Here is a 19,612-nt window from a genome sequence, read left to right on the forward strand (position 1 = left end):
TTCACATTTAATGTACAATAATCTACATCTTTATTACAAAGGACTCACAAAGGAAAGAATTTGCATTTGTATTCTGTAACTGATTATTTATTATTTACAAAATGCCCATTACTCACAAAAAATAGCCATGTAAGCTTCTACACATATTTTGAACAATAAAGGACTAACTTTATGTAGACTTGTATGTATTTCTGTAGAATTCCAGTCCTATAAAGAAAATCCTTTCATCAGCACTTCTGCTTTTCTCTTTTCCTCAGAATTGGTTTGTTTGATTGTTTCAGTATGTGGGTTATTTCATATAGTTAATCTGTTTGTTGGATTAAAGGACCTTCATGGCATGTGTGACATTGGAGCATGAAGTCATGTGGGTCTATTTTTTCCTGTTGATGAAGGCCGTTTGGATGTTTCTCCTTTTTATGACCAGACAGACTCACATCCAACAGACACAAACTACCACATTCAACACATACAATGCACATGCAAGCTTTAATTCCACAAACCTTTGACACCCTCAAATATTCACACATACACGACCTCACATTTCGTTACCTTCACAGCTTTTCTTGTCAGGAGCGAGTTCATAACCAGGGTCACAGGCACACTTGAAGCTGCCGAGAGTGTTTACACACCTCTGCTCACATCCACCATTGTCTGGCTTGGCACACTCATCTTCCTCTGAAAAACACAAGAGTCCAAACAAATAACAAATGCTTTGCTAAATATCCATGTGAGACAACAATAAAAATAATAATAATCTCTCTCACACACAATAACACACAAACACAGCATATCGAAATCTGCAAACTCACCTTTGAAAAAGTTAGCAGCAAAGCCGGCCTTGTTCACGGTCCCATCTGAGACAAACTTCATCCAAAGAGTGTGTGACGTAGAACGCACATCCTCAGGTTTGTCATAGCCACAGAATCGACCAATGAGAGGGCTCGTTTCAAGTGGTCCATCCCGGACTTCGAGGTAGTCATAGGCACAGCTGTCATGCCTCTCGATCTACACCACAATAAGCACATCCAAATGCACATTAAAAATACATAAAACTTTGATTAATTTCAAAATAATTCTTTACACCCTCAAATGTGTCAGTGCTGTGGCACATTTAGCCTTATATGAAGTTTTAACGGGCTTACTGCTTTTCTGTAACACTGAAACTTTGCTGAGTCAACAGGCCACTTTTCCTCTGTTTGGATAAGCTTTGGGGAATTTTTCCTCACCACAGTCACCAAGTGCAACCTTTAAAATAAATAGTCTGTATAACAGATCGATTTTGTAGGTCAGGAATCACCAATCCTGGTCCTCGAGGGCTGGTGTCCTGCAGGTTTTCCTAGTGTCCCCGCTGCAACACCTCTGATTCAAATCAATGTGTGCTTGTCTGAGTCTGAAAAACTCGCAAACTCGACTCTGCTGAGTTTTCCAGCAGGGTCGCTTGGAAAACCTGCAGGACACCAGCTCTCGAAGACCAGGATTGGTGATCCCTGGTGTAGGTCTTCAAGTTACGATGTAAGCTCAGATAGATGAAATAGTACAGGTTATAAAACTAAAATGATACGTTCAAAGTGGTATTTTTCCCACAAACAAGCCTAGAGTTAGTTCACATAATTGCTTAAACTTAAGCTTCGATTATTTAAACATTAAGGCTACTTTAGTGATTGACTTTTGTTAATACAATACTGATGTATTTTGAAGTGGTATTTAAATGTTTAAATCAAAATAACTTGATCTGTAACCCATTTTTAATGTCAGTTTACTAATGCATACAAATCAGGCTCAACTTGCACACGTGGCACTGCTCCACTGTTGTGAATTTTGGACAATCAATTTGCTGGATTGGCTGAAATGTAAAAATTTTTTTTATTTTTCCCCTCCCATGATGTCTAAATTAACAAAACACATGAGCAGAATTCTAAGGATGTTTGGATAAAAAAAAGAACTAGCACCAACACTGTAGTTTATCACAGGCACAAGCATCATTGACACTGTCAGAAATCCTGCATCATTTCCCCACACAATGACCAAAGAAAGTCCAGTTATATATTGTTTTTTCTTACATCATGTTCTGAAGTGAGTATGCACTGTTTGACAGCATGCTGGTCCTGACTAATAGAAGAGGTGTGAGATCCTGGGTTATTTAGCAATCTGACATTTTACATTATAACTATGGAAATAATCCTTAAATGCCTGCTTTGTGCCTCTGTGCACTCACAGAAACCACACGGACACGCACAAACACGCACCACCACCTTTATTAATTCCCGAGCAGTTATACAAGCGTGAAATTTGACCCAGACATTCCTATGCACAGGCACAAAGGGGGGAGAGGTTCCACACACACACACATCCACAGAGAAAAAGGGAATGGATCACCTCGAAGGCCTGGAAGCTGAGTCCAACGTTGTATCCCTCGGACACAGTTATCCTCCACACACACTCTTTGGAAGGTCTGTAGTCGTCAGGATAGTTAGGAGACTGAATCTGGCCTGAGTCCTTGGTAATTTCCCCTCCACAGATCGCTGCACAAATTAAGACAGAGTGAAAAACCACACAGAGACAAGATGAATTAGCATCAAATGTGCTGACCGCCGACACCTGAAACACATTCTGTGTTCATTATGAGCAATGGAAGTGGCATGAAAACTGCACTAAAGTCACAAGGTCATCAAAGTCAAAGCATCGACTAATTTAATGAAATAGTGACTACAGTTTCTGGATTCAGGTATATTTTTGCTTCGCATCGTTCATTAGTTTGATTGATTGACTGATTGAAGGCGTTACCTTCGTAAACAGCTGCAAAGCCTTTTCCCACCCAGTTGCTGCTGCTGCGGAACTCGATCCACATTCTGCTATCGGTTGAAATCAAAACATCAGGAATTTTGTCTCCACAAAATCTGCCTGTAAAACGCACACAACCAAAGAAAAGCCAATAAATCATGCCATCCAATCATCCAGTGATTGCTGTGGAAATATAGTTACCACAACTCAATGTGACATAACTTAAGTGGGACAACACTACTTCACGTTTGGACTGATGATGTAAAAATGGAACCTTTTTTTTTTTTATAATATCTCTTTTTAAAAGCAAAGTATTCTGGCAGCATTTGCAGCACATACTGCTGAAATAAACACAAACATCTGCGGTATGTAGAAATTGTTTTTGATAATTCCACTGTTTATCACAGGCTGAGTATATTTCAGCTGAAGCAATTATCAAGAAATATAAAATCTCCCTCAATGGAGCACAAACAGCTGTGGAGCATCTTGGCATCTCATCAGCCTTCACCTGCATTTGCTGGCTTAGGCTTAATCTTCTCACTGACCTTTGTAGCACCACAATTGTGTCAGTGCAGCTTATTGTGCTTTTTTGTTATAGATACTTTACAGAGCAACTATTAATCTTAGCACATCCCTACTTTCATTGCTGTTCCACTATTTCAAGTTAATTTAAAGTAATTCATCACTATCATATGTAGGACTCGCATATCAACTTGGGCTGTGTGGTGTATAATTAATGTATTGAGAATGAGCACTCTTTTTCTTTCATTTAAATCATACTTAAAATAGTAATAAAACGTTATGTTCAACAGGTTAAACATCTGCTCTAGTTCAGATTTTAGATGCTCAGTTCAAAAGGGGAATAATGCTAAACAGTAGACATAAGTGAGCTGTATCAGGTAAGCGTATTGCATTTACTGCAGTCCGTCTGCTTCAGGTTGTCTTAAACTTACCAAGCAGTGGCGCTTTCCTCCAGTAACCATCACGGACCTCAATGTAGTCATACCAGCACAGACTGCTTTTATACAGATCCATGGTAGTAAAGTTGAGAACAATCTGAAAATAAATAAATAGAATCAAACAATTAATGGTTTATCAAAAGGTTTTCGCTTAGTACTTTGGGAAGTCAGAGTTGAGGAAGAGGATGGTATTTGTGAGGTTTGTGAAGATTTTGTCAACACAAAGTAACTGTCAGCAGTCTCAGTTATTTTTACTGCCTATACATGCACATCGCAGAGGGCTGCTAGGCGTATGTGTGTGTGTGTGAGTGTGTGTGCATGCATACCTTTTCTCCAGGTGTAACTGATACTCTCCAGACACAGTGAGTATACGAAGGGTACCCATTGGGATAACCAGGAGATGAAAAGTTGCCAATTGAGTCTTGGAGTGTCTCTCCACATGCTGCAATACATACAAAAATCACACACAGATGGAGTTATGTTTCTGTGGCAGGTCCTGCTGTTGTCTACAGTCCTTTCAGCTGTGTAATAATGATTCGTGATTGCTACATTAGTAATGAACACATGTGTCTCATATTTATTATTATTTTTTAACTTGGAACAAAAGTCATTTAAGCAATATGAAATGTTTTAGAGACTCTTATCAAAACAACTAAATTTACTTTTTTTGTGAAAACGTTTTTGTCCATATTATTTAATGTTTCCATATGGAAGATGTTAAAACCTTTACAGAAAGCAATAAAGGAATTAAAATTAGCCTTCCAAGTAAACTTGTGCTTCATGTTGCCTTTGGCATCTTTTACTATTACACGATAAAGCCATACTTATGCAAGTTTATTTTCCTGTATATCTCCTGCAGCAGTTTAGCAGAACCCAACATTCCCCAGTAGGAAAGTAATTTACTATTAATGCAAAAAAGTGTCAGACTTCTAATTCATTACTCTGAAAAGATCAAACAAAACTAAAACAGCTGAATGGTTGTTCACTAAATATCAAATAATATTACTGTTATTATTGGGATTAGTTTAATGCTGTCATTTTCTTTCAAAAGGAGGTGAGCCAAATGTGCCCCTTCTATCCCCTCATGCATGCAGTTTTCCCCCCACAATGCCCTGGGGTTCTGCTCATCTGTCAGAGAATATGGTATTACTTAAATATTATGTTTTACAGTTGAACCTGTATCTATTTTTAGCTTGACTCACTAATGTAATCTTGGTTTTAGTCAAGAAAAATTAAACATGTACGAAGAGAGAGATACTGAATAATATTGTTTTCAGGAAACTGAGCAGAAATATTAATAAATAAAATTATTCATCAAAGTTTTGCTAGAAAAGCAGTAGCCAAAACTAACAAATATACCATAAAAAAAAAAAAAAACATCTCTGTATTGGCCCCTACATTTGAAACATGAGTTATTAACAGTGTCACATTTATTTTTCACATAAAAAAATTACTTCTACATACAGTGATGCTTTTCTTTTTTTAGGCCTCAATTTATTTTATGTATTCTACAGATGTATTTCAATGTTAGAATAGAATAGAATAGAATAGAATAGAATAGAAGAAATGTATAACTATAATTTTATTGTGCTATTTATAACTGAATCAAACTTTATAACCACATTATATGTAGAATTATTAATTCTATGATATATCTGTTTATTCTTCAGTAAGTGGCAGTGTTTTGGATGAGTCACTAAGGTTCACTGAAGTTGCTAATTTGCCAATATACATTCCACACCCATTCATATACTAGACTATGCATAAAAGGGTTAATATGCATGTGTCATGCAGTCTTATTATCTTTGGGATGTAACATTGTGTGTCTGTCTGGGAGCCAGCACCATTTGCCATCATAAACCTTCATGACAATGCATCACAGTTAAGCAGGAGTAGATCCAGATCACGTCAGAAAGACTCGCCTGGGACCAGAGCAACACCAGATCAACATGGGTGTGCACAAGAACTGTACATAGGACACTGTCTGTGTGTGTGAAAGTCTAAGACTTAGAGGGAACAACACATAGAAAAACAAATGACTTAACTTCATCTCTGTGCCTTTGAGAAGGGATAGACCAATATTATGCGAAAGCAGATAAACAGAGGTCATTTATTGTTTCCTAGCATGCACACATTTACATCCACACACACAGTGGCACCGTAGTAAATATATCAGTACCTGGACATCTATACAGCTTCCTTGCCTGTGCAATGTCTCCTTTGCTGAGTCTAGTGCGCTGACCAATAGCAGGCCGGATCCCATTTTCATCTCTGGATGGCAGGATAGTGTCGAGGAACATCCCACTTCAGGGGTAAAAGCAAATGTTTAATATGGCATTACAACACAAATTGTGTCATTAGAAAAACTAAATTATATTTATTTTTGAATAAAAGACTCGATTTTTAAAGAGTGACCCCTATGTAAATACAAATCACCCCATTAATATGCTGTTTTCTCCAACATGAGCTTTGGATCTGACTGTGCCAAAGCTTAATAAAAAAAGGCATGGTACAGATTAGAAAGTCAGTGCCATCAACCAATGCCAGACTTGCTTTTTTACACAGTGAGATAAAAAAAATTATCCTTAGAAGAAGACTCAAGAAGTGTCAACAGGGCATCACAAGCATAAAAGGATGTATATCTACAGTAAGCCGGGGAGTCCCTAAACAGTGCACACCCTCCTTTACAATATGCTGGGTTTGATTTGAAACCCAGACCCTTTGTTACATGACTCCACTCGTTTCCCACTTCCCTATCTGCCAAAATATCATTATCAGATAATTTTGCAGTGTGACAAGTGCTCAGCATTTCTCATATTCCCTGTTGTCAAGTATTTTATATATTCATTCATGTATTCATTGGCTATACGACTTAGTCCAATTTAGGGCCTGGTATTTATTTGTCTGAAAAGTAAATGCACAATCTGCCACGTCTAGAGATGTCATTAGTTTATTTGTCTGCTGTGGGGTGGGGACCTGTTGTCTCTTGGCAAAAGTACCCATTTTGTTTCCCACTACAGCTCATGTAACTCTGTAAAAGTAGAAGTGTTTAAATGAGTAAATGTTTTCAGTTTACTGTAACTGGACCCACCTGACACAAATATTTTTGCTTTAAAGAGACAGATTGCCAAAGTTTTGTTTAATTGGGCTTCAACGTGAAGGTTAAAATGTGTGATAATAGTTAGACATGGCAATAGCCAACGGTTCTAACTACAACAGATAAATGAGTATTTCAGTACAGAAGAATCAGTATCCCAGCACTGAAGAACAGATGAAGAGAATTATGTTGAGAAAAATCACTCTGAGCACATAATAATCTTGAAAGTTCAGCAGCAACTATGTAGCCCCAGGTTACCGTGAGAAGGTGTTCCTGGCGTAATGCATGATGCTGTCAAAATCATATGGTTCCCCGAGTGAGTTCACCTCCCCTGGCTCCATCTTGAGAAAGTTGTACTCCTGGCCTGGATACCAAAGCATTGTAGGAACACACATACATTTTTACTCAAACTGATGCAGCAGCAGATATTACAAATCAACACAGTGTGGTTATAATCTGTGTTTTTTTAAAGTGCACACGATAATTTGTATGATATTTAAGTCTGAATAGAAAAAATGCTTCGATATTAACCATGGCTCCTCTCTGACATACTGCAGTGTAATCTGATATCACACCAAACTGCTCTGTGGCACAGAGGGCTGTGGTTGAGGAGAAGTGACATGCAGTGTTTAGGTAGCTTCACAGTTATTAAAAGTCTCATTCACACTTACTCAAACCCAACCATGAGTGAGAAATTGAAAGTGTACACACAATCTCTGTGAATGTGGACACCTGTCTTTAGACAGAAAGAAACCTGAATGACTCTTAACAGACATCCAGGTCTCTCCTGGGTAATGACTCTGACCTGGTTGGATGTTATCCCGGATTATGGTCACATGATCATCACGGTCAGGTCGCGTGTGTTCATGCCAGAAGCCTATGACGTGGCCCAGTTCATGAACCACAATGCCAAACTTGTCACAGTTCTTCCCTATGGAGATGGCCTGGGGTCCGTTGCCACGACGACCCACATAGGAACAACACCTGGTGAGAATAAGTAAAACGGTGATGAAAGGGAGATAAGTGGATATTGGACGGACATATACTACAGACTTGGCAGACGGGATATAATAGAAGTAACACCAGTGTGCATCTGATGTACAATTAACACACACACACACATACATGAATACACACACAGCCTTTCCAGGATTTCCTGCCCTCTACTACATCCACCAGAGGAACAGGGTTTGGATTTGTTTACATACATTTCTACGATAATACTGCGGTTTCATAACCCAACATGAATAAGCAGTGAGAATTCACATATCACACTGTACACACACAAACACACACAGACACACGCATTCATTCTCTTTTCTGGTTAGCAGAGACATCAGTGCCAGGCTAACAAATCTGATTAAAGTTGTCTAGAGAGCTGGTTGCATGGAAAGGATCAAGAGTCAATGAACTAAAAGGAGTCTTTTCTTGCAGAATTTGCTACATCAGCTTGATTAACTCGCCCCCTCTCTCTCTCTCTCTCTCTCTCTCTTTCTCTCTCCCCATCTCCACCACACCCATTTACACAATCTATGCATGCATTTTCTGTCCCATTTAGTAATTTTCCTTAAGATACAGTGCATATTCATATTGTAATACAACCAGTCTATCACAGCTCATTAGACTACTGACATCACTAGTTAACATAATGATCTCTGAATACCTACAAGGCTTGCAATATTAGCTTTAAAAAAAATTAAACTATTTCAAAGTTAGCTTGTTTATACTCAGAGATGTAAATTAGGCAAATATTTGAGCAAAGATTGAGTGAAAGGTCCTGAAACCAGTAACATGTCAGAAGTTCAGCTCCATAACCCTTATAACGCTCATTTACAAGGTCATTTCTTTTTGGATGTCGTCTTCTTTTTGAAACACTTAACTTTTGTTCCATAATATCCTTGCTTAACATTTGTCACTATTGAAAGGCCAAATCTGCTATGACTGATAAGCTGATTGTTCAAACAGAGCACAGTGTATGGCAAAGGTTTATATCTCATTTGAGGAGGAGTTATTGATGCCAAGTTTGCAATTTGGCAGGCATCAGGCCTCACACGGTGAAGACTAAAGGCAAAAAAGCCACAGCCACAAATAAGACATCTCTATCTCTTCAAGCCCACATTCATCTGTGGGAAAGAATAACTCTTTGCTTCTGTAGCCATGGTTTATTTAGGTTCACAATAAATATAAATATCTCATCAATAAAACTCATTTGAAATATTCTTCTACTTGCAATGATTTGAGGCAGCACTGGAGATACCAAAGCTAAACCTTATTCTCTAAAATGAGAACTATTTAACATCAGGTTTAGCTATTTTTGGCTCAAGAAAGTATTGACACATTAAATTTCTTAAGTGTGAGAAAGTAATGTCAACATCAAGTTATTAGTTTATTACACGTATTAAAGCTGTGAAGAAATTTGACTTCCTAGCTGCAATTTATCAAATCATTAAAATCGATGGCACACAAAAAAATCTTAATTTAATTCTCTAATCTATCAAAAGACTTTTTAAAACACAAATTTGTCCATACAAATCTACTATCTGATTCTTTCCCTTTAAGATGGTGTTATCTGCATAACCTGCTTGTAGCAAGAAACATCCGGAGTCCCCAGCACAGCAAATAAGAGAAAATACATTAGGACACAGTTGGTAAAATGACTCTTTATCACCCATTAATTATTGCCACAGGTGTTTAAATAACTCTTCAGTGTCCTTTATTGTCTTTAGAGTCACAAACATTTATAGAGATTTAGAGAGACTACTGTCCTTCTGTCGCTCTTCATCTCTGTAGCTTTGATCCAAACAATAAATAAAAGCTATCACCAATAAGTCAGGCTGCATGAAAGACATCATTTTACAGCCATCATCGGTATCAGGTAAACACTATTTTCTCTAGCTATTTTTCACCGTGTCTGTCACATCTTTTCATCACATCAAGACCATCCATAAAAGCTGATTTTGAACAATTGGTAAGAGTTTGTGTGAAACCATAGACATGTTGCATGCAGTACAGTGATGTATCTTTTTAATTAGTGTGGAGTGAAATTTTTATTTTTTATGTGAAATTAGGACAGTGCTATGTTGTCTTATAAAATATGATTACATTATCTGAAAGTCTTATCATTGCATCATGCCCGATGCATGCGGACACATCAAGTCTTAGATTATGTAGAAATGAAAATAGTGTCCATTTCAAACTCCTGGTAAAAGCTTGAATGTTTGGTTTCGTAGATCAAAAAAAAAAAAAAAAATACTACAAACTCTTGGAGTTATTATTATTCTAATTAATTTCTAAATGTTTTTACTACAACAAAACACTGGAACTAGAGAGTAAATTCTATATCTGCTTCACATTAATTCTGTTCAGCTAACCTTTAAGTGCAACATAAACACATAAAACTCACATATAGCTGGATATCTTATCCTTTCACACATCTGCGTGGCATTGTCTCAGGGCGATAAACCTTAACGTCCTGATCTCAGTCACTCTAAAGCCTCGCAACTTAGAACATCCAGTGAGTTAAGTGTCATCACTGTAAAAACACACTCTGACCCCACCGTGCTGCCACTCGACAGAACAATGCACTTCTGCAGAGTATGAACAAAAGAACTGCATGAACATACAAACACTTAAACTGAACAGTGTGATTGGTGGGATGGGGAAACAGGAGCAGGACAGGAAGGAAAGTGGAGCCATTGTTGAGTGACCGTATCGTCTCTCACTGTGACAAGGTCACTAGTGAATTTTAGGTGCACACACAATCACGCACACAATCCAACATATACAAAGAAATCTGCCGCACTTACCCACAGGGTCTGTAGGTGAACACTATGTAGCTCTCTTCATCCGTCTTCTCAATGAAAGTCACACATGTTTGTTTTTCCCAGTGACGCATGGCTTGCTTGAACATGGCCCTCTGACTACCTGAAACAAACACAGGGAACATCCTACTTTTACACAATCACACATTAGTGTGTATTTTACTGCTGCATGGTGAGGGGCACCAGTCCTGTGGAGCTTCTTACCAGTGAAGTTTCCTCCAATGACGTAAGGAATTACTCCCCCAGGCCATATTCTCTCAGCTCGAGATGTGGCTGCTCGAGGAATACGAGTCTTCCCTGTCTTAACGGCATTCCCACTTCTCCTAGGTGGGTTCTTTGGACTGATTGCTCCCTTACTTTCATTCTTTGGGTTATAGTCTGAGTGGTTAGAAAAACAACAGTAAACTGTAACAGAAATGACTGCATCAACTCATAGACACGTCTCTACATTACTGAATAACACTGCATCCTATTCCATGTCACCTTTTATACTTTGTTATAAAGCCTAAACAGAAATGTCTGCGCTGGTGGAGTATACTGTTTTATCAAATATGTAATTCAAGTAAGTTTATAACATAAACTGAATGATACAAAAGGTGTAAAAAGAGTTGTATTTGTGTGCAGTAACTTTGCCAACTAGCAAGGAACATTAAGGGAAAGCAGTCTTTAACTATTAAAACAGTACTCACAAAATGTACAAAATGTTTTTTTTTCTTTTTTAAACACAAGTCAAAAAGAGATCCTTTTTAGATGCTTACCAAAGCCAAATCTGCGTATTCTCTCCAACAGTAGGTATAATGATCCTTTCTTCACAGTTTCATGTTCCCCCACACCACCTGATATAAAATAGAGCCAAAACATTAAACACAATGTCTGATAAATTCTGGTAGATTTCTGTCTACTTTCTTCTTATTGAAGCTGTTTTGCTGTAGATGAGAAGAAAAAAACAAGAGAAAAAGAAAGACTTGTAAAAAGTGTGAGGGACTTGTTGAGTTCACCTACCTGATGTGTGCCCCTGTCGAGAGTGTGCATGCATATGTGCATGTTGTCTCAGGTCTATTGTTTTGTCAATCTGGAACATGCTCAGGTCTTCTTCATCTAAAGCAATGTCACCCCAAAATACAGCTAGAAGTAAACAAAAAAAGATTAACACTATTTAGTATCTGTGGCATTACATTGTTTTTAAGACAACATAATTATTACTATAAAAGCCAAAACATAGTGTCCAGTTGAGGAAATCACTGGGAAAAGCTTGGCATGAGAGATTTTGATTTGTGTGATCTGTATTCAGTTCACAGAGAATGATTTGAGCCACTCTTTTATTCATACATTTAGTTATTTTATAAGTTTCAGGTAACCTGATGCATTAGGTTGCTTTCTATTCTATTCTACTGTCATTTGGAAGATGCTTTTATCCAAAGTGACTTATATGTGATTGGTTATCAATTAACCGTAGCCATTAGCCTAACATGCATGTCTTGCGGCAGAAAGAAGCCGCAGTAAAACCCATCCAAACATACACAGGGAGAACATGAAAACTCTGCATAGAAAGTTCAGTCAGTGAACTCCTCACCAACTGGTTAGAACAGAAAAAAATGCCCTGGATGAGGAGCGAAACAATCTTGAGAACCAAGAAATAAAGTCTAGTTAACTTTATTTAGGCTGAGTCCAAGAATAAGAGCTGCCATTGCTGACTGTGACACACCTAAAACCTGTCTGCAGCTTTCATCAACTGATCCAAACACTTGTGTTTTGGCCACAAACTAGATATTCATTTTTTGTAAATCTCATAAGAGTTTAGATGTATTGCACAATATGGTAAGCATGGATCCTGGAAAACCTCCTGTGATTAGACAAAGGCTGTTTTAAACACTTTGGCAGATGTTTATGACAGTGAAACAAAAATCACCAACATGCTTGATACAGTTATGAAGCTTCACAGCTGTGTAGCTGGGATCCAACATGAAAGTGGATTCAGAAATATGTCTTGTCTTGACACATGTTATATGCAGTGTTATTGAGTCACTGCATATACTTCATATACTGTCAACGCTTTAAAAATACTTTGAGTGACCTTAAAACGGGGCTGCAAAGTTAGCTCAGGGGTTCTGGTGTTGTGTAAGCCTAAATTTAGAGCATAATTAAGAGTAAAATCTTAAATTTAACAAATTCAGGATAAATAAATTTCATGATTGAAAATTCTCTATAGTTTATTTCTTTATTTTACTTTTTGTTAAAAATAACAAACATTTATTCTTTCAGTCATTTTTATATACTTGATCTGAAACAACTTGTTCCTAAGTTGAAAATATCGCTGAAAAAAATTGAGGTAACTTATGTTCACAAGGTACCTCACCTTAATTGTTTTTTTATCTCACAGAACTGGGATACATTTTCCCTAATTTGAACCCTTTTTGCCCTCAATGTAAAGATCAACAGGCAGATTATGTACATGCTTTGGTCCTGCCCCAAATTAAGATAATTTTGGGCCAATAATTTAATGCCGATACAAAATCTAAAAAAAAAACAAAAAAAGAAAAAGAGGTATCTCCAGATCAATGTGTGAAGTATTTGGATTATTCCTGAATCTCACACTCTTAATGGTAAAATTGGTGAAGTTATAGCAAACACTTCCCTCATTGTTAGACGTCTCATATTCCTCTCCTGGAAAAAATACACATTAGCCAACTTTCTAAGCTGAATTCAAGCCTGAAATCATTCTCTGAAAGATTAGATACACCCTTAATCATTCTTTGCAAAAAGTTTTTTGTTTTGTTTTTGTTTCCTCATAACTTTTATTTCAGTGACACATTGGGATGGCTAACGGCAGTTATAATAAATATTTAGACATATATGGGACAAATGACAAGTAAGGATGGTTGGGGAGGGTAGTGGTGTTATGGCAAGAGGGCTATTCTATCATGTTAAAATGTTATTGGCAGTTTGTTTGTTTTGTTTTTTCTTTCGCTTTGCTCCAAACACTTACTTTCAGGTACTGAGAAATGTAAGGATTCTTTCTTCCTCTCATTTTCACAGTAAAAATAATCAAAAAAAAAAAAAAAAGGACAAATCATGCAGCCGCACAACCATGACATGGAAGTCCGTTGAGCTTGTGCTTCTTGCAGGTTAAGGAACTATGTGGCAAGTCCAAGATTATCTGAAAGACATCCCCGTCACTCAGAGATTCTGCTTCCATTTGTGAACACGGACAAGACATGCCTTGAGTTACACAAAAATTTCACTCTGAAGGCCATTGTCAAATCTGCAGTTTTATCCAACCAAAGCTCTTTAACTTGAACTTTTCTGTTTAACTGTCTCAGCGATGTGGTGTGAACAGGGCTTTACTTGCCCAGATAATTAGTCTGCAAATGCTCCAGCTATGAGTTTCAGTCCGTTTCTGAAAAAATTTTTTTAAAAAAAATTCTGAAAGGTTAAAAAAACCAAAAAAACATTTAGTGTTGGATTTAGGAACTAATTTGACCCAATAAAGCCTCTCGTGTAAATGTTTCATCCCATTAGGTAAATGTAATGTGCTTTTGTATGGTGGGGCGCAGCATACAGAATGTGTAGAATGTACCAGAAAGTAGCTAAAATAATCATATGGTTATGAAGTTACCACCTTCACTGATTCTTGTATAGTTAATTTGCTGACTCACAGCAACATTGTAATTGTAGCTGGGAAGTCTGCATTAAAGAATCCAAAACCCCCTTGAGATTATCTTATCTAATAATATTACATCAAACTGAACAATAGATAAACCTTTGTTTGATACTAACCACTGCTTCTCTTTGATAGGCATTCACAGATCCCCAGCCCTCTTTGGTCTTACAATGGTCCGACATCAGACTATAAGCAAGCATTTAAAGAAAAAAACAAAACTCCCACTGAGGCTTCATGAAATTCAGGCCTTTGAAGTGTCCCAACAGAATTTTGATGGAAAGCTGAACTATGTGAATGTGTACAAAAAGACTAATAAACTGATTTAAAAAAAATATATATACTCTTGATTACATATGGTATTATACCTTTATAAAAAAAATTTATGCAACATTTTTTTCACATAAAGTCTCCCTCATACTAAATTTGTGGAAACTTTAAGAGACTACTAAAGCTGCATGAAGGATGGTGTTCAAGCTCTATGAATCCAATCAGCGTACAAGTCTGCACAGTCAAAACAAACTTCAGAGAACATGATCAGCCACATACCTTTACACACAAATACACAAACAGTCTAGGTACACGACCAAGAAAAGTTAACACAAACATGGTGCATACCCAGTCCAAAGCAGAACAATACCCCTGGAGTTTTCTGTGTTTAGAGATCACCTGTAATCCAACTTCATTAATTATCCCATTTGTAACCAAAGATAACAAAAAGGGAAAATCAGGTGTGTTTCTTTTAGATAGTGCTATCTATGCTCTCTTTAAAGCCTTTGAAAAAACTCTTAGTTATCAGAAGTTGTAGTTGCCAGTCCTGATTCCTTAAAGTAGCTCTATTATGCACATTTCAGTCTAATTTATTTTAATATGCAAGTCCAGGAGAGCAATAAATATTCAAGCATCTGATTGGTCAACTGCTAGGAGTAGTTATACTGAGCAGTGAAGGTGGGTGTGGCTTTCTTCTCGTGAACGTGCACAACCGAGAGAATATGACCAATCACTGAGTCCCTCCCCCGAGGCGTCACTGAAGTATCGAAGTAGAAAAAAACTCTAAAACCAATTGTTTCCATCGCCATTGAAACCGAATGTAGAGAGTGCTGGAAAACTCAAACATGCGTTTAGGTGATAGAAAAAAACGACGACGCTCATATGTCTGATGAGTATTCAACACTAAAATACTTAGAAAGCTTAGAAACCTACAAATAGCAAAATAGAGCCTCTTTAACCTGTTTGTACGTTGCTCCTTTGATATGCTGCCTAAATTTTCAGTATATGCAACATCAATGTTTCTACAACCAGCAATTCCTTTTATGCAAGAAGAAAAAGTCATTGCAGTCAGTTCATTGCAGTTTTGAAAAAAACAAACAAAAAAAAGCTCATGTGATTTTTGTGTTGTACCTGCAATTAGTCTGCAAACAATCATGGGTAGAAAATAATGTCAGTGTTAGTAAAATGATCCTCTTCCTATGGGATTTCAAGGTGTTATTGAGATATAAACTATCCAATGTGTTCTGGGTCTACCTTTAGCATTTCTATTTAGTTTCTTTTACTTGGCGAGTTGCCTTAGGATGCACCCTGACCAGATAAATAAATTTCCTTTACTGGCTCCATTCAGCTTTAAAAGGCAGCCCATCTGTGCTGAAGCTGACCCAGCAAGTCAGATTTTGTAACAATCGTAAGTAAAATCCTTGAATGTTAAAGCTGTCATGCTTGGGTGAGTATTTACTTTTGTACAAGATAATAACCAAAAAATTGCTCCCTAACACAGACAGGACGTTGCAGAAAAGAAGTCAGTTGAAGTTTATACCTGAAAACTTTACAGCCTCTCCTGAGAAATATCTTAAAAAGGTCTGTGCACCAAACTGCTGAGCTTGAACAAATCAAACAAGAACGGAAAAATGTTTGCCAAGCTTGTATAATCATTTTTAAGAAGGCTTAAAGGCGCCGTTGCTGACAAGGGCCCTTTGAAGTATGGGATTCGAATGCTCAAGTTCATGAAGGATTCTGGGATGTTTTTATTTCAGCAGAGGTTGACAAAGCAGTCCAAAAATCTGTTTGTATGTCGTCACTTTTTGGGAACTGTACAAGTGCTCAAAGTAAAACTTCTGAAAGTACCAGCTGATTAAGAGTTTTGGTCACTCAGACCAGAAGCCAAAAAGGAAACAATGCATTCATTGTGTACGGGGAAAGTGGGCTTCAGATTTCTCAATTTAAATGTCAGGTCTACGGGACAGCTGTAAAATGTCATGTTGGTGGAATGCTACAAGAAATGGACTTTACCATAAAAGATGCTTCTCCTCCTCAATTTGATCATCAAACGTAATAAGAATGAACTGAATTTGTGACTCAGACATTACAAAACTACTATTTGTAACCTGTATGTTTCTATCACACATAACATCAGACAAAGCACTCCTTTGTCCTCATTCGCTCAGCTGTTTGTTTCCATCTCTGCATCTACAGTCTTGCATATCTTCAGCTTCTAACAATGAACAACGTAACAATAACCAATCGCTAGATGATTAGCTGAGCACAGTTATTGCTCTCCACAGGGATTCAAGACACTAATACATTAACAATGGCATAGGAGACGCTTGTCATTTAGCTAATCAGGATTGCCACTAGAGGAAATGGGGGTCAGGGGGCCATTGTGTTTAACTCCATGCTATTGTTAGAGACAGGAGCAAATCACAGTGACCACTGATTTATACATAACACCAGACACATAATGGGAGTGTGTGCTGTGTGTGGTGGTGTGTGATGTGCTGGTTACACAACTCTATAGAGAATATTTGAAACACTAACGTATCATTAATGATGTGTGTTAGATCCTATTGTACATCTATGTGTTTGTCTTGGTATCAAGCATAAAAATAAACAGGAATAAACAAACAAAAGTAAAAGTGATCCCACTTAGTCTGAGACAATTGCCAGAAAGGGATAGCATGAGCTCTGCATATAGATTCAAAGAAAAAAGTTGTTTGGGAACATGCTATACGTATAAAGCACTTAAATAAACCTTGTGGGAAAAGTGGGCTTTAGAGTTGCTGTTGGGCAGATTTTGTCATGTTTACACAAACCCAGGTGGGTTGTATTCTTGTTAAAGCCTACTCCAATTGAATGAAGCCGGTAGCATCAGGCTTTCCAAATATTATGCCACTTGTTCTTTTAAAAAAGAAACTGAATAAGCAAACTCTTTCTTTGCCAGAGATCAAAGCAGGACATTCCTGCAGCTTGTTTTCTGCAGCTAACAGAGTAACCTTTCAAAACATTTGGTCTGCAAGATTTGAAACCTTATAACTCAGAGCCTGAAACTTTGCTTCACAAATTTCAACATTATTGTTGCTATAATTATTCCAGTGAATTTTTCCCACACTTTGCAAGTCCAAAACCATCAGCCAGACATGCAGGAACGAAACTTGGTTTAATAGAATTGTGCTGATAAGCGTCCTGGAAATCACCAACAGGTTCTGTGTCATCACATGAGAAGGAACAACAGAAAAAAAGTTTGGACAAAGATAAACCACATTTCTTAGGTAAAGTTATGATTAGCAATCGGCAGAGCAAGATTTTAGTTGCTTTAAGACTGATCAGCAACTGGAAGTGTTATTTAGACAACAATGAACAAACTGTATTATAATAAACTGCATATACCTTCTGTGTTTTATTACTTCAGATATATAAAATAGGGTGAGTGAATTGAAGCAGCTGCTTGTCAAAATGTTCAAACAAGTAAAAAAAAGTTGACATAAAAGAGGTTTATTTGATTATGAAAAGTTTGATGTGGGTGTGACCGAACTATTAAATAACAGAAATAACACTGTTACACAAGCTTTTATTTTAAGATGTGGTCTGAAGCCGGTTTCAGCTGTTATTTCTCACACCAAAATTGTACTGTGTGCGACACACTGACACTTGTCTTTAATGTGTCCTCCGCCAGGGCAAAATAAAAAAGCTGCCATGGCACATGGCATGTGGTGGGTCACGTTTCTGAGGAAGACTGAAGTTACAGTCGAAACGACCAAAAATCATCTTCTTTGTAAAAATAGTCTTTGTCTGGAAAAAAACAAACTGTATATCTAAATTGTCAGAGTGGTAATGATTAATTTAATCACGTGATTACTGAGGAATTCATGATAAAGTCTTCATAAATTAATGCATTAGTTCATAATGAGTTACACATTACTTCAATATATTATTTGTACCATTATGATAAAGTGTTATCCATAGATTGTATCACCTTGTACTTCTACTGAAAAGATAGAATTCCCCTTTCTTCTCTTTCCATTTGTGTGAAACAAAAAGCAGCACAGAGAGAACATTACATTACATTTAAATATATTTCTGGGCAACAAAGGGAAATAATAAATCCCAAAATTTTTTCAAGGAAAATTAGCTGACACAAGCAGATATGTAAAAAAAGGAGAGATGGGGAGTACAGTGAAAGTAAGGTTTGCCCATTGATTGGGGTCTTTTTAATCCACAGGAATACCATAAATAGCATAAAGTCAAGCCAAGGTGTAAGGAGGGGTGAGGTAAGTGAGGCAGGAAGATGCAGTGGAAACATATTGATCTAAAACCCCCAAGATGCCCCAGGAGACCTACATCATGCTGACCAGGGCCTTACTGTTCAACCTTCAGCAGGGGCACTGCAGCAAACACACAAACATACACGCACACACACTTCAGATATGTGACCAAGAAAATGCACCAAACAAAAACTGGGACTCACACAGGTCAGAGGACAGTCCAGTTTGTGTTGTATTATTTGTGTTGATGAATATTCAGACATGACAATGTTTGTTTTTTCTGCAGGTTTACAGAATCTGTCATTGGCATCTAACCGTGGCTCCGTTTGTGTAAAACATGTGAATGTTGTATGAAAATGTGCATCTTTTCTACTAACCTTCAATCAAAACTCTTCACTAAATCTATTTGTGTGGAAATTTCTCCATTGTAAGATGTATCCCAGTGCAGACATGAATGATTCTACATTTATGAAGTGAAATGACGTAATGGAGTGTTTGATGCCTGTAAAAAATGCGAAATTTTGAGAATTTTGTTGCAGAAGAACAATAAAGAAACAGAAGTAGTTAAATTAATGGATTTAAAATTAGGTATGATTTCACTCTAAAAAACATCTTAAACTTTAAAAGTAGGGTTGAAGATCCTAAAAATGGTTTGAGCGAGCAATATTTTAAAAATACACAGTTCAAAAGTACAAACCCCTTTCCTCAGACTTCCCCATAAGCCACGCCTCAAATACACAGAAATGTGCAACGCTTGTCCTTAA

The 19,612-nt window shown here is 37.3% G+C and overlaps 1 protein-coding gene across 1 annotated transcript in view; it reads right to left on the bottom strand.

The window, feature by feature from the left end:
• tll1 (tolloid-like 1) overlaps nucleotides 1-19,612 on the bottom strand; it is a gene marked incomplete at both ends in the record, with an annotated part of 59,488 nt that overhangs the window by 17,420 nt on the left and 22,456 nt on the right. Inside the window, 13 exons of the mRNA XM_079264384.1 lie at nucleotides 550-675; nucleotides 810-1,005; nucleotides 2,377-2,522; nucleotides 2,785-2,901; nucleotides 3,735-3,837; nucleotides 4,067-4,182; nucleotides 5,920-6,044; nucleotides 7,096-7,201; nucleotides 7,643-7,821; nucleotides 10,644-10,761; nucleotides 10,863-11,036; nucleotides 11,417-11,494; nucleotides 11,661-11,783. Of these exons, the coding sequence (XP_079120510.1) occupies nucleotides 550-675; nucleotides 810-1,005; nucleotides 2,377-2,522; nucleotides 2,785-2,901; nucleotides 3,735-3,837; nucleotides 4,067-4,182; nucleotides 5,920-6,044; nucleotides 7,096-7,201; nucleotides 7,643-7,821; nucleotides 10,644-10,761; nucleotides 10,863-11,036; nucleotides 11,417-11,494; nucleotides 11,661-11,783 (1,707 nt within the window). The remainder of the gene's footprint in view (nucleotides 1-549; nucleotides 676-809; nucleotides 1,006-2,376; nucleotides 2,523-2,784; nucleotides 2,902-3,734; nucleotides 3,838-4,066; nucleotides 4,183-5,919; nucleotides 6,045-7,095; nucleotides 7,202-7,642; nucleotides 7,822-10,643; nucleotides 10,762-10,862; nucleotides 11,037-11,416; nucleotides 11,495-11,660; nucleotides 11,784-19,612) is intronic.

This window comes from Telmatherina bonti (assembly GCF_933228915.1).
Source record: "Telmatherina bonti genome assembly, chromosome: 3".
NCBI classification, from domain to species: Eukaryota; Metazoa; Chordata; class Actinopteri; order Atheriniformes; family Telmatherinidae; genus Telmatherina; species Telmatherina bonti.